Source organism: Erithacus rubecula (genome assembly GCF_903797595.1).
Source record: "Erithacus rubecula genome assembly, chromosome: 22".
In the NCBI taxonomy this organism is placed as follows: domain Eukaryota; kingdom Metazoa; phylum Chordata; class Aves; order Passeriformes; family Muscicapidae; genus Erithacus; species Erithacus rubecula.
The window spans coordinates 1,247,207-1,261,312 of record NC_136674.1 but is presented as its reverse complement, the minus strand read 5'-3'; the positions used below and the strand labels follow the sequence as shown (position 1 = coordinate 1,261,312).

Sequence of the window (14,106 nt, the reverse complement as noted above, 5' to 3'; positions counted from 1 at the left end):
CGAGGGCTCAGCTGTCTCTCAGCTTCTCACAGACTTGTGATCACCCGGGGATTGTCTCTGCCCCTGAGATGGTGCAGCTCCAAGGGAGGCAGCAGAACTGATGCAACACGGAGGCAAAGCAAACCTTGAGCTCAGAGAGCCAAAACCCTCACATTTTCATTTTTTTGGCCTTTTGAGGTTTTCTTAATTTGTCTATTTTTGTTCCTCGCCCACCTCCGTGCTGAGTGTGACGCGAGCCCTCGCTGGAGAGGCAGGGTTTTAAGGGAGAGCTCTGGCTGTTATAAAGCAGCGAGGTTCTTGGAAAAACAGCCTCTGGAGCAATAAACAGATTTGGAGCTGAGGGCTGTGAGGGACGGCTCCATCTGGGCTGCTGAGTCATGAAACCTGCCCGAGCGAGATATCAGCCGAGGGCTCGGGCTGGGGGAAGCTTCCTATGAGGGATTTGGGCTATTTCAGTCGGAGCGTGCGACAACAAAACCAGAAAGCGAACAAAAGCGGGCTGGGGCGGCTCCAGCAGCCGCGGGGTTAAGGCAGAGGCTGCCCTCCTCCTCCTCCTCCTCCTCCTCCTCCTCTGCCACTGCCAGCCTTGTCCCGTCCCTGCCATGATGGTGAGGTGGTGGGAGCAGAGCCTTCACTTTAATCCCACAGTTTGCCAAAAATCTCTCTTCCCTTTTCTTTGTGGATACCCTAACCCCCGGCATCCCTCCTTGTGCATCCCCAACCCATGGCATCCCTCACAGGGACCTGAGCCCACCCTGCTCCGGGTGAGGGTCCAGCCCGGCCCCCAGGATGCTGCCACAAGAAGCCCTGGGCGCCTCGGGATGAAGGAGAGCTGTGTTTTGGGATGTCCTGAGTCACAAAAACCAGGTTCCTCTCTGTCTCAGGGCTGGCCCCCTCCCCAATGAGCACCCACCGAGCTGAGGGACTCTGGCACGGCCCCATCCCCAGAGGAACCCCATCTTGTCCCCTCACACACTGGCAGGGATCACAGCATGTCCCAATCCTCACAAGGGATGTCCTGGGCCCTGCCACATCCCCACACACTGTCCCATCCTCACCGGGACCCTGCCACATCCCTGTGCCCTCTGCCTGCCACGTCCCTTCCACACATCCCATCCCACAGACCCGTCATGTCCCCACTGCAATCCCACTGTCTTCCATCCCACAGGGCCCCCATCATGTCCCCACCAAAACCCTCACTTGTTTCCATCCCCACAGGGACCCCCGCACAGAGTCACACCCACCAGAGCTGATGTGCCCCACACGACTCCCCACTTTTCCCTTTCCTTGTGTTTTCCCCACAGGGACGCTCAGTTGTCCTCATCCCCTCAGGGATCCCGCCATGTTCCCACACACGGTCCCGTCCCCTCAGCGACCCCGCCATGTCCCCACCGGCAGCTCTCTTTTCCCCATCCCACAGGGCCTCTCGTTATCCCCTCAGAGGGTCCCGTCCCCACAGGCACGGCGGGCCCGGCGGCGGCGGCTCCTTTAAGCGGGGCCGGTCTCCCGGAGCCCCCGCCCGGGGGCCGGGCCGGGCCGGGCCGCCCCCCGTAGCCTGGTAACGGCGGCTCTGCGGGCGGGGGCGGCCCCGGCAGCCGCGGTCAGGTGGCACCGCCGAGACGGAGCCGGCCGAGCACGATAAAAGTCCCGGCCCGCCGCCGCCACGGCCGCGAGGGAGCGCGGAGCCGCCGTCCGGGAGCTATGGTAGGGACGGGCCGGGGGAACCGGGGCGCTCGGGTGCGGGGCCCCGCCGTTCCCCGCTGTGCTCGCTGGCTCCGGTCGCGTACGGTGCCCTGCGGAGGGGCCCCGGCGGGCGGGACGGGGCGCGGGGAGGGTCGGATCCCAGCCGGGCTCGGGGCAGCGGGGCCGTGCCGTGGGACAGGGCAGCGGGACGGGGCAGCGGCGGCGCTGCCGGGAGGAGCGGGACGCGGTGGCCGCGGCTCAAAGCCCGGCTGAGCCCGGCGGGAGAGCGGGGGGCACCTCCGAGCTGCACCGGAGCAGCCACGGGCGCAGCGCCGGGGGTTCCTCGACGTGGAACCAGCCGCGCCACGGGGGCTGTGTTATAACAGGGCTCCATCCCCGAATCCTGCCGTCGGTACCTATCCCTGAATCCTGCCCTTACACCCCCAGCTCAGCATCTATCCCTGGATCCTGTCCTGGCACCCTCAGCTCAGCATCTATCCCTCGATCCTGCCCTGGCACCCCCAGCTCAGCATCTATCCCTGGATCCTGCCCTTACACCCCCAGCTCAGCATCTATCCCTGGATCCTGCCCTTACACCCCCAGCTCAGCATCTATCCCTGGATCCTGCCCTTACACCCCCAGCTCAGCATCTATCCCTGGATCCTGCCCTGGCACCCTCAGCTCAGCATCTATCCCTCGATCCTGCCCTGGCACCCTCAGCTCAGCATCTATCCCTCGATCCTGCCCTGGCACCCTCAGCTCAGCATCTATCCCTGGATCCTGCCCTGGCACCCCCAGTTTAGCACCCATCCCTGGCTCCTGCCCTGGCACCCATCCCTGGCTCCTGCCCTCCACGCCCCCAGCTCAGCTCACCCATCCCTGGCTCCTGCCCTGGCACCCCCAGCTCCCAGGGCACCCCTGGTGTGTCTGGGTGTCCCCAAGCCCCGGCGGGTTCCTGCAGCTGCCCGGCCTCACATCCATCCCAGCGGCGTGCACAGCCCTTGACTCAGCTCCGGAGCAGCTGCTTTGGGCAACACCGGTAATCAATGAGTGGCATTTGGCTGTAGGGAGATGGGGCAGGATTATAACCTGTTTGACTGGGCAGCAAATGAGCCTTTTATTCTGGAGGTTCGAGTGTTGGCAGATGCCCTAATATCATGTTGCAAGTTCAGTTTATCCCTAATGCCCCTGCCTCAGGAATGGTGGAGGATTAGCAGTGACAAAACACTGTTTTCCCTTATGATACACGGGATCAGCTGCCCCTGCTCTGGCAGGGAGTGCATTCCTCCCCCAGGCCTCCCTGTAAACCTTGGTGTTTGCTGTGTTCCCTGTGGCTGGGACAGGCTCTGTGGCACTGTGCTTCCCAAGGAATGAGAAGGAAGGATCCCTAATTTTGAGGACACGTGCCATTCCCCGCTGGCAGAGAGATCTGCTGCCACGACTTGGCTGACGTGACCCTGGTGAACGTCAGGGGAGCAGTAATGCAGCAGGTTTTAATCAATTTATGCCTGGAAGGTGTGAACGTGCAGCTCTGCCTGTCCTTCCTGCCCCCGAGGTCCTGGACAGGGACACAGACATCCTGGTTTTCTGCAGGAACAAAGGTGAAATCCCGGGGATTTCATCCCAGCCCTCGCTGTGCTGCGGGGTCTGCTCTGGGCTCTGGCACTGCTTCCTCGTTGGTCAGGGCAAGATGGAAATTTGCATGGCTTAATTCAATACCTGATCCCAGCTGGAATCTCAGAGCTGGAAAACCAGAGAGCTCACGCTGCTCTAGAGCTAGAAACGTGCAGGGAGTGAGGGGAAATCTTCTGTCTGAGCCAGGCTCCATGGGAGGGAGGAAAGGGATGCAGAGCCACCACAAAAATGTCTCAGGTCTCTGCTCAGGGAGCCAGAACCAGCTGTGTCCCAGGGAACCAGCCACCTGCACGCCTGGGCATGCAGGAAGAGCCTGGGAATGAGGAGTGGGGAAGAGGCACCTGGGCAGGGCAGCAGGGCCTGGGAGCAGCACACAGACCCCACCAGAGCTGTCTGCTAAAGGCTCTTCACCAGAGAAAAGCCTTCCAGGCTTCCTGCCACCACTGCAGGACTTTCCTTCCAGGGAGGGATAACACCTTAAACCAGGCATGGGAGCTTCTCCCAGCCCCTCCTGTTCAGGTACACACACTCAGCACACACACACACATTTATCACTTCCAAAAGGACCCTCTGAGCAACCATGAAGCAAAGGGAAACATCTAGCAGAGAGGGCTCTGGCATTTGGAAATTGCTGAGGAATCTCTGAGCAGGAGCCCCAGCTCCCTGGATGCTTGGGAATTAAGCCAGGAACTGGGAGGCAAAGGCACTGCCCACCCTTCCTGGGGCACCTGTAGTGCAGGCAGTGTGTGGGCTCAGCTCAAACAGCTTTAAAAATAGTATAAAACAATAATAATCAGGCAGGTTTGGGGTTCCCAGCAGGAAGGATCAACAGGTGCTGCCACAGTCACCCCAAGGCCAGGTAGGTCAGGGTTCCCAGGCTAATGAGAATGAATTCTCATTTATTTTCACCATCCCACCCTGCAGTGTGGAGGGGTCTGCAGGTCCCTCCCTTTGGGTGCAGGAGTCTTTCATGGAGGAAATGTGAATTTGCACAGCATCCCTGAAAAAGAGAATTCCCCCCAGGCTGGAGCAGGCAGTGACCTCCTGGGAGCTGAGGGGTGCTGGCCCCACACTGCTCCATATGTAAACTCCATTTACCCCTAATTGATTAAATTGGCCTCTTGCTGTTACCTGACACAGCCCCATGGATGTGCTCAGAGCTGACCTCATTCCTCCCAGCTGCTGTGGGCACATCCTGCTGCTCCCACCCTTGTCCAGCCAGCCCCTGCTCCCCTTGGGAAGCGTGGGCAGCCCCTGCCTGCTGGCAGTTCCTGCAGAGGGGAATGTGGCACCACCAGGGTGCCAGTTTGGGTCCCCCTGAGAAGCCAGGCAGCTGAGAGCATGCAGCAGTTGGCATTGCCCCTGGAAAAGGCCTGGCTGAGGCCAGCATGGAGGTGCTGTTTATTTCCAGGACACGTTGCAGCGAATTTGCAGCTGCCTTCAATTTTATGGGCTGTGGGGTGGGCTGGGGCAGAGCCCCAGGAGCAGCAGGCACAGCCCTGGGCCCAGCAGGGTCACACACGAGCAAACACACCAGGTCCCTGTGTTTTGTTCTGCTAACAGGGAAGAGATTGTGTCCCTCCTGTCAGCTGTGACTGCGCAGGGCACGGCTCCGGGAAAAACAAGGCTCCATCTTGCAGCACCCCGGGAGCCAGAGCCAGGCATGGGGCTGCTCCCTGAATGTGCCCCCCTGCTCTCCACCCATGTCCTCTGGTCACACTTGGACCCAGGGAGCAGGGGATGGAGCTTTCCTAAACTCCACCTGCAATCCAGATGCCAGCAGCTGGAACAATCTGTAGTGCTCCAGAAGAGGCAGTGTCTGCACTCGGGGCTGGAAAACAGCCCTCAGTGCTCAGCCGAGTGGGGAACTGATGCTGCACACAACTGTCAGACCCTGTTTGTGCCTCCTCAGGCCTTATTTCTGGTTTTTAAAGCATCTCCTGCTCCTCCCGGGAGTTTTTGAGCAGGGTGCAGGTGGCCACGCCGCGAGAGCCCCGTGTCCCTGCTGTGCTCTCCCAGGGAGCAGCACACACAGCCCGTGCCTCTGAAAGCACAGACGTGGCCTTTGAAAGAAGGATGGTTTGTTTTTCCTGCCTCAAATCCTCTTGCTGCTTTGCTGAGGGAGGCTTGTCCTCAGAGCAGAGGAAGGTTTATAAATACCAGTGTGCTCCAGGTTGTGCCCATCTCGCGCCGTCCCTGCGGCCGGGAGCTCTCCCTGTGCCAGAGCTTTGGCTGGCAGGGTCCTGCTGCAGCTGGACAGGGAGCAGGGCCTGCTCCCACTGTGGAGGGGGTGGCAGGGATCACAGCATGGCCATGGACAGCTCAGCTGTCACAGGAGTTGGTGACAGTGGGAATGAAAAGGCAGCAGAGCTGCTGCCCTGCCTGGCAGCCTGGGACCCTGCCCACAGGGCCAAGTGGCATCTTCAGATGGCAAAAACCTCACTGCCCATTTTTCCTGCTGGGAGAATGGCAATCAGGGAGTGAGCCTTTGGCTGGCAGAGCACTCAGACACTGCTCAGCTGGGCACCTGGGCTGGCTTAGAGTCACCATCCCTAAGCCTGGTGCCAGCCCGAGGCTCGGTGCTGCCCTGTGGGAGCAGAGCCTGGCTGTGGAGCAAGGGTGGCTCATCCTCAGCAGAGGCAGGAGGCAGCAGGTGAGCCTTGCCAAGCCCTGGCCTCACCCAGGGCACCCCAGTGGTGCCAGCAGGAGGGACAGGCTGTGCCACAGCAGTGCCAGCTGTCACCCCTCTGAAGGCAGCAGGCTGGGACAGGCTCCTGGGGGATCGCCAGCCCTGCAGCCCGGGGAGCTGCCTGGATTCCAGGCACACTCACTCTGTGTTTGTGGACTAAAACTGCTTGTTTTGGGGTCGTTGAGCTTCCCAAGAGAGGCCAGGATTGTTTGTAGGGTGTCTTGTTGTGCGTTTTGGGCACGATTCCCCTTTTTGTGGCTCCTCTGGGAAGTTGCTGGTGTGTTCTGGCAAGCGTGGGGACCCGGCTGTGCTGGGAGCTGCACAAGCAGCCAGGCCTGCTCTGAGCTCCGGGCAGACAGATTATTATCTTGATTTAACATCTGACAGCTCCCATCCTGCTGGAGAGGCCAGCACAGGCTGCCAGCAGAATCAATCAGGGGTTGGTCACAGCATCCTCTGTCTCAGCCCAGATCACCCTGCCTGCTGCCCTTCCTTCTTTCCCATTCCAAACCCAAAGCACTCGACCTTTCCATCTGAGGATGTGCTGATGGCTCTGACCTGTGCCAGAGGAGCCTGTAATGGCTCCAGGAGCACAACCAGAGGCAGGAGAGCAGAGCAAAGGGCTGCAGGAGGGCTGGGAAGAGGAGCCAGCAGCTCCCACACATCCTCTCCCCTCCCTGCTCTGCCTTGGGCTCCCTTGGACTCAGCACAAGCAAGCCCTGACCCGAGAATGGCTGCAGTTTGTGCTCTCTGCTGAAATTTATTTGAAATGCCACTCTCCAGGACCATTTCTGAAGCAATTTGCTGTTCAGCCTGGCTGGGAAGAGCCCTGAGCAGGCTCGTTCATTCAGTGCCTGTGATATTGACTCTTCTCTTTACTGCAGGATTAGAGAGCATTTGTCATCTCCAAAATGAATAACTTTTCCTCTCCTGGGAGGGGGGAGAAGCCTTGCCTCACTACTGACATTTTGCACACCCAGCCCACAAACCTGCTTGAAATCCCAGATGATGGTCTGGGAATTAAAGCAGGGGCTTCTGCAGAGCAGGGCCCACCCTGCACTAAACCCACACTCCAGAGGGAGAGGGGCCTGGGGGAGCTCCCACCTGTCCAGGTGCCAGCCCCATGGCTGTGTTACTGCCACACAACCAAGCAGAAACTCAAGTCCCTCAGGGACAAGCTACAGCCTCTGCTCTCAAGACAGAGAGCAGAGTTAAAAAGCAAACAAACAAACAAAAAAAAACTCTCCCAAATCAGAGCAAACCACCCAACAGCACCAGAATAAGAAGGCAGAAGCTCAGACTTGCCAGCTCATTGTCTAGAGCCCGACCAGTTCTCCCTCCTGTCCTGGAGATCACAGTATTTAACTCACAAACTCACCCTGTTTGTCATTTGAGCTTCCAGAGGTGTTTTCAAGTCTCTCTCAGGAGGTCCAGGAGCCAGCAATGCTTTCCCGTGGGAATTTCAGCCTTTGTTAACAGGACTATGTTCCCAGGAATGAAAGCAAGAGAAACAAACTCCAGCTGCTGCAAGATTTGGAAGAGCAGAGCCACAAGCATTGCCAGCAGCAACCTCTCCAAGGGGCTGCACCACCAAAACACCAACCAGGGCATCGGGATTGCTGCACTGCTTTGGAAATCCTCTTACCTGGAGAGGAGCTGCTCTGAGGCCAGGAGATCCTGCCCAGGTGGGGCAGAGGCAGCAGCTCCTCCTGGGACTGGAAGCACAAAGCTCAGCCTGGAGTACAGCAGAAGGACCCACCTGAGAGCTGTGGAGAGCTGCTGGCTGCAGGATGAGATCCAGGCTGGATGGGGGCTGGAGAAGTGTCCCCTCACCATAAACCTGAGCATGGTGCTGGCCAGGAGCACTGGGAAAAGACCTGGAGGCTTTGCAGAGCAGAGTGTTCTCCAGGCTGTAATTAGCCACTGGCTTCCCCCACCCCTGATTATGCAGAGGAGGGAAATGGCAGAACCCACCAGTCTGTCAGGGAGGGAGGAGGCTGCTCCAGTCCTGCCCCTGCTGCACCAGGGACCCCCTGGCACCCCAGGGCCCCCATGGGGCACTGTCTGGGCTCTGCACATGGGCAGGACCAAGGCACAGTCTGGAAAGGGATTTGCTGTGGGTCAGGGCTGATACAAGATTAATTCATTCATTGACTGCAGTCAGAAGAAGGAGGATGTGATGGCAGGAACACCTGGTTGCTACCAGCCCCACTGCCAGCCAGTCTCCTGAAGGACCAGCTGCACCCTCTGGGAATGGCAGCCCTTTGCAGGAAACCCCATCCAGTGACATCCTTTGGAAGGGATTTCCAGTGCTGCTTTAGGGACAGTTCTGAGTCCAGCCTCTCTGCAGGACAGTCAGGACAGGCTCCAGCACCCGGGGGCTTTGGGCTGCTGTGACTCCCCAGCCTCTCCATCGCTCAGAACCCCCAACCAAGGAGCAGTGGGAGCAGAGGTGGGGTTTTATTTCAGGTGAGGTGGTCACTCTGGCAGTGAAGGGGCAGCCAGTGCCCCTCCCTGTGCCCTGCCAGGAGCCTCTCCTGCCTTCCCAGCCCAGCCACGCCAGGCTGTGTGTGCTTTGTTCCATCTTCAGCGATTTTCTTCTTCTTTTTTTTTTTTTTTTCCTGCACTCAGCAACGGCTGGGAAGAGGCTTTTCATTCCTGTTCTCTCTCTGTGCCCCAGCACAATGAGGGGAATGGCTGCGTGAGGAGCAGCAGTGTTGGATTGCAGCGGGGTGTGCCGGGATAACGCGGGTGTGCTGGGGAGGCAGGGGGACTTTCAGGGGAGCCCACAGGGCACTTTGGGCTGGGAGCAGCCCTGGGGACAGCTGAAGGCTCCTGGGGAAGCTCCTGAGGTGCTGGAGCTGCTGCCAGCCCAGGCAGACGAGGCCCCTTCCATTCCAGCTCCCTGACGGCAGCAGCTGCTCAGCCTGCTGTGTGTGGGCAGCAGCGTGGCTCTGTCACATGCCTGAGACAGCACGGGTGGCATCCCAGCCAGCTCCTGCTGTGAGGGCAGGGCACAGGCAGGGGACAGGCAGGGGACACCAGACACAGGAGGGGATGTGGAACCCACCCCGCTGCCATGGTGGCTGTCCCCCAGTGCTTGGCCATCAGCAGCCCCCAGGCACTGCTCTGTGGGCACAGCAGCCTTATCTCACACTTCAGTAATGAGCTTCTCTCCAAAATATTCCGTCCCTCTGGCTGGGAGCTGCTCTGGGTTGGGCAGGAGCTGTGCAGCCATTCTGGGGATGTTGTGTGTGCCTGGGATGGAACAAGCTGGGCAGAGCAGCTGTGGCTGCCCCTGGATCTCTGGAAGTGTCCAAGGCCAGGCTGGACGTTGGGGTTTGGAGCAGCCTGGGACAGTGGGAGGTGTCGATGGGATGGGATGGGATGGGATGGGATGGGATGGGATGGGATGGGATGGGATGGGATGGGATGGGATGGGATGGGATGGGATGGGATGGGATGGGATGGATCAGCAGGTGTTTGCCCTGGAGTTTGCAGAGCAAGCCCAGCCTGTCACATGCAAATCCCTGGATAAGTTCCTGCCTGCAAACAGGAACCACTTTATGGAAAGCAGCAGAGCCCTTCCCACTCTGCCTCAGGGGCTCTCTGGCTGCCCCAGGAGCAGCTGCAGGCTCTGCCTTGCTCAGAGCTGCTTTGCAGCTGCTCTGGCTCTGCCAGGGTCCTCAGGTGCTTCACCTTCACTCTGGGAGCTTGTGAGAAAAGAAGGGGATGTTGGCCCAGCCTCAGTTTTTGGGAGCAGGGTGCTGTGAATGGGGAACAGGGGACCCCAGTGGGACCCCAGTGCTGGATGCTAAAGGAGACATTACAGCAAATTCATTACTTTATGACTTAATTTTTTTTTTTTAGCCATGACTTCCGTGCCAGGCTCAGATTCTTCTGTGGTTTTGAGTGCTGTGTTGGCAGGAATTGGTGACGTTGCAGCAAGTGCCACCCTGAGTCCTCAGCCGTGCTCCTCCCTCCCAGTTCTTGGACACCCACCTAAAGAGATCCCAGCCAGATCCCAGTAAAATCCCTGCTGTTTTCTCTCCCCAGCTCAGTGTTGGACACACTCCATGAGCCCTCCCAGCCTCAGCAGCCCAGAGCTCCGGTGTCGCTCCGTGATTTAGAGCAGGACTTTGTTACCAAGCGTAAGTGCCCAAATCCTTGGCATTGTCAGTAAAAGCTGTTTGAGAGCAGGGATTTCCCCTGCTCAAAGAACTTTATTCCTTTGATAAAAACACACCTTTCCTTGCTGCTCCAGCTGGGTGACTGCTGTGGGGGGAAGCTGAGCATTTGTAGCTGCAGCAAAAACCTTGTTGGGGCAGGAACTTTTGCAGCTTTGGGTCCCCAGCTTCAGGAGCTGCTCAAGTAGCTGCCAGCAGGGCAGAGCCACGGAGGAGGTCACGTTGTGCTCATTAAGTTTCTGTACCACAGAGCCAAAAATCCACTGGCAGCACCACCAGCCACTGCTGGGACCTGCTGGTGCTTCCCAGAGCATGGGATGAGGGCAGACAGCTGAGGGCTGGGGAGCCACAGCCCTTTAAGGACCCTCTTAACATAATGAAGAATTCCTGGAGGGACAGATCCCTCTCCCCAAGGCCCTGAGCATCCCCCAAGTCCCCTCAGCTCTGCCAGTGCCACCAGGGTGGGCTCAGAGGTACCTGGGCAGGGACTCCCCAGGCTGCACATCCATGGCCCTTCTCCAAACAGAGAACACACAGACTGGCAAAGGGCTCATCCCTTGCCTGCAGCTTCTGCCCTGGCTGTGGAGGTGCCCCAAAGGAGCAGGGCAGTCAGAGCAGGGACCCTCCCAGCCCGTGTGGCTCCTGCAGGCAACCCAGGACTCTGCCAAGCATTAGTCAGGCAGTAAAGCAGGACAGGAGCCTCCCCTGTCCCAGCCTCTGCTCTTGGGTTTTACTCTCAGCTTCTGACAGAACCAGGTCACTCTTTCCACACTTCCCCTGCCTCCATGAGAGCCAATGCCTGATGGGGATGGACGTGACTCACCGCCTTTCCTAACGAGTGACTTTCCTCTGTTTATGTGCTTTGGTGGGGCCTTTCCCACACCTGAAAAGGGAGAAGGGTGGCACTGGGGAGAGGGCAGCGTGCTGGAAATTGCTGGCATCTGCTGTTCCTCACCATCCCTTTGAACTGTGGCCAGCTGTGTTTCAGCATGGGGAAGGTGTAGCTCATCCTCCACGTGCTGGTCCGGGTGAGATGCTATCCAGGCCCACAGGTAAACCCTTGGCGAGTAATTGGAGCTAATTAAGCTGGAAGTGTTTTTTTTTTTGTTTTGTTCCTATCTGTCCAGGCAGCGCCTGGGGGACAGTGGTAATGAGCACTGTGAAAGCAGCCCCACATTGCCCAGGGAGCTGTGCCAGGCCACAGCAGGGCGAGCTGGGCCGGCTGTTCCCGGCTCAGCGCTGACGCTCGCTCCTGTTTTGCAGTGACTCAGCAGCAGGAGCCGTGGCTGTCCTGCCACCACCGGGCCACACAATCCCTCCCTTGGCCGAAGATCCCCTTGGCTCTCTTCCCATAATGGAAGCCTGAGCGCCAAGATCCTCCATGACCTCCAGAAGCCACAACTCCCTGCCGAGAACTCTGATGGCTCCGCGCGTGCTGCCCGAAGGCGCCCTGGGGGGCATCGCCCAGATCACGCCCTCGCTCTACCTGAGCCGGGGCAGCGTCGCCTCCAACCGCCACCTGCTGCTGTCCCGCGGCGTCACCTGCGTCATCAACGCCACCATCGAGATCCCCAACTTCAACTGGCCGCAGTTCGAGTACGTCAAAGTGCCTTTGGCCGACATGCCCAACGCGCCCATCTCGCTGTACTTCGACAGCGTGGCCGACAAGATCCAGAGCGTGGCGCGCAAGCACGGCGCCACGCTGGTGCACTGCGCCGCCGGCGTCAGCAGGTCGGCCACGCTCTGCATCGCCTTCCTCATGAAGCACCACAAGGTGTCCCTGCTGGAGGCCTACAGCTGGGTGAAGGCGCGGCGCCCCGTCATCCGGCCCAACGTGGGCTTCTGGCGGCAGCTGATAGACTACGAGAGGAAGCTCTTTGGCAAGAGCACGGTTAAAATGGTACAGACGCCCTACGGCATCGTCCCGGACGTTTACGAGAGAGAGAGGAGACCCCTGATGCCTTACTGGGGGATTTGATGGGGCTGCAGACGGGACGGGAGCGGGCTGGAGACCTTCCCTCCTCCTTCTCCAGCCAACTTTGGTTCTTCACCACTCAGCAGAACCTCAGTTCTCACCTCACCAACCTGCAAGGCCAACGATTCCCTTCAAAGCATTTTTCTCTATGGGGATTTCCCATCTGCATCTCTGATTTAGCAAAACCAGGTCTCATTATAAGTTTATTCCTTCCATAAGCCTCCGTCTTTTTTTTTCTTTTTTTTTTTTTTTAGTCAGTTTATTAGGATTCTCTGAGGAAGGGCCTAAGAGGCATGGGGCAGAGTTGATGACCCAAGTGTGCTTTGTGCTGCAGCAGTAGCCTGGATATTTTGTTAGAGCTTGTTTGCTTCCTTGCAGAGCCCTGCAGTGGCTGAGGAGCAGCACTGGTGAGGATCTGCTCCACAGCAGCAGGTTCCCCAGGCACCAGGGGAGGAACACAGGGGCTGTGGTGCTGGTGCTGGTGTTTTCTTTAACATCCATAGTGACTCTCAGTATGTAGTGTTTGAGACCTTTAGTCAGCTCTTAATCATATTGAAAGTTAGGGGGAAAAAAAGGGAAAAAACCAACCAAACAAACAAAAAAATTGAATCAGTCCATGTCGGCCACAAGGAAAATAAATATGGAGCAACTCAATTAAATAATACAAGATCCTTTTTCACTCATTCCATGCCAGGGCAATAATCCTGGAATAACTTCAACTGCTGGAAAATGCTGGTGTGTTTTGTGGGTGGAAAGTTGGCAGATCTTGTCCAGATGTGGCTCAAGACAGAAGCAAGGGGGCAGCCAGGGGGGCTCAGGAGTGTGAGCGTGGCCCCTGAGCTGAGCTGGGCTGTGTGTGCAGCATTCCAGCAGCCAGCCCAGCCCCTGGGGAGAGGCTGCCTCTCTTCCTCAGCTCCACACCTGCCTTAGCCCATCCCTGCCTCTCCATCCCCTCCTCGAGGTTATGCTGCATTCCAGGGCTGCTCCTCTGTGTCCCCAGGGTGGGGACAGAGCCTGGCCCCAGAGCCATCCCTGCCCTGGGAGAAGCCTCCAGGCTCCCTGGAGTGTGGCTGGAGCCTGGAGCTCTGCTCCTGAGCAGGCACCAGAGTTTCTGTTGCCTCTGGAGGAGGAGCAGGCAGGTTGCTGTGATTGCTGATTTCAATGAGATTCTATACTTGTAAAAAAAAAAAAAAAAAAATCAATAAAGATTAAACCAGAACATGTGTTGGTTTCCTGTTCCAAACAGAGCTCCAGCTGCAGCCTGAGGCCCAGCAGTGCCTTTAAACAATTCTGGCTGAAGGATGTTTTCTGCTTCTCCAGATGAGATTTGCCCCACTGAAATCAAGGTGAGGTTTGCTCCCAGCTCAGGTTCCAGTGGCAGGCAGACACTGCAGACTCATCTCCCCAATTTATCAGGAGTTAAACTAAAGCCAGGGAGATGGTAAGTGAGGAACTAGAGAGTGAAAAATCAAGCTTAATCACTGGTCTGGACACGTTCCAACACATGACATTTTAAAGGGGAAAAAATGCTAAAAACTGAAATCTGCTCACAAAATTAAACTTTACCTAAAAATGGGCAAAGCAGGGTCTAACAGCATTTTTGGCATAAAAAATGGAAGGTTGAAAATTCTGCATTTTGAATTATTCTATAGACTTTACACACACTGCTGGAGGACTGAGGGGAGAGGGAGGTGCTGATGTTCAGCCAAGAAGGGCTGACTTTAAACACAAGGCAAAGTTACACCCATAAAAGGTGAAATTGCCTAATAAAGCCCATGAGGAAACAAAGAATTCACCTGAAATCCCCATTCCAGGTTATGGGACAGTGTTAGTGCTTGTGGGGATTTCACTGCAAAGGCTCCTCTTGTATTCACTACAGCAAAAGACTTTACACAATTGTAAAAATCCAGCTTTTATTCCATTCTCAAATCTACAGG

The 14,106-nt window shown here is 57.5% G+C and overlaps 1 protein-coding gene across 2 annotated transcripts; it reads left to right on the top strand.

The window, feature by feature from the left end:
* Positions 1-1,532: 1,532 nt before the first annotated feature.
* Positions 1,533-12,387, top strand: DUSP14 (dual specificity phosphatase 14). 2 transcript variants are annotated; one of them, XM_079325330.1, is made up of 3 exons: positions 1,534-1,704; positions 10,064-10,158; positions 11,458-12,387. In XM_079325330.1, the coding sequence occupies exon 3, from the start codon at positions 11,576-11,578 to the stop codon at positions 12,170-12,172; it is 597 nt and encodes a 198-aa protein (XP_079181456.1). In that variant the 5' UTR covers positions 1,534-1,704; positions 10,064-10,158; positions 11,458-11,575; the 3' UTR covers positions 12,173-12,387. The 2 variants fall into 2 exon arrangements, with proteins under 2 accessions (XP_079181457.1, XP_079181456.1); XM_079325331.1 differs by lacking the exon at positions 10,064-10,158 and having other exon boundaries at positions 1,533-1,704.
* Positions 12,388-14,106: the final 1,719 nt, after the last annotated feature.

What these genes read in the sequence shown, in the direction of transcription:
- DUSP14 (XM_079325331.1), top strand. Translation starts at nt 11,576, where the DNA reads ATGACCTCCAGAAGCCACAACTCCCTGCCGAGAACTCTGATGGCTCCG.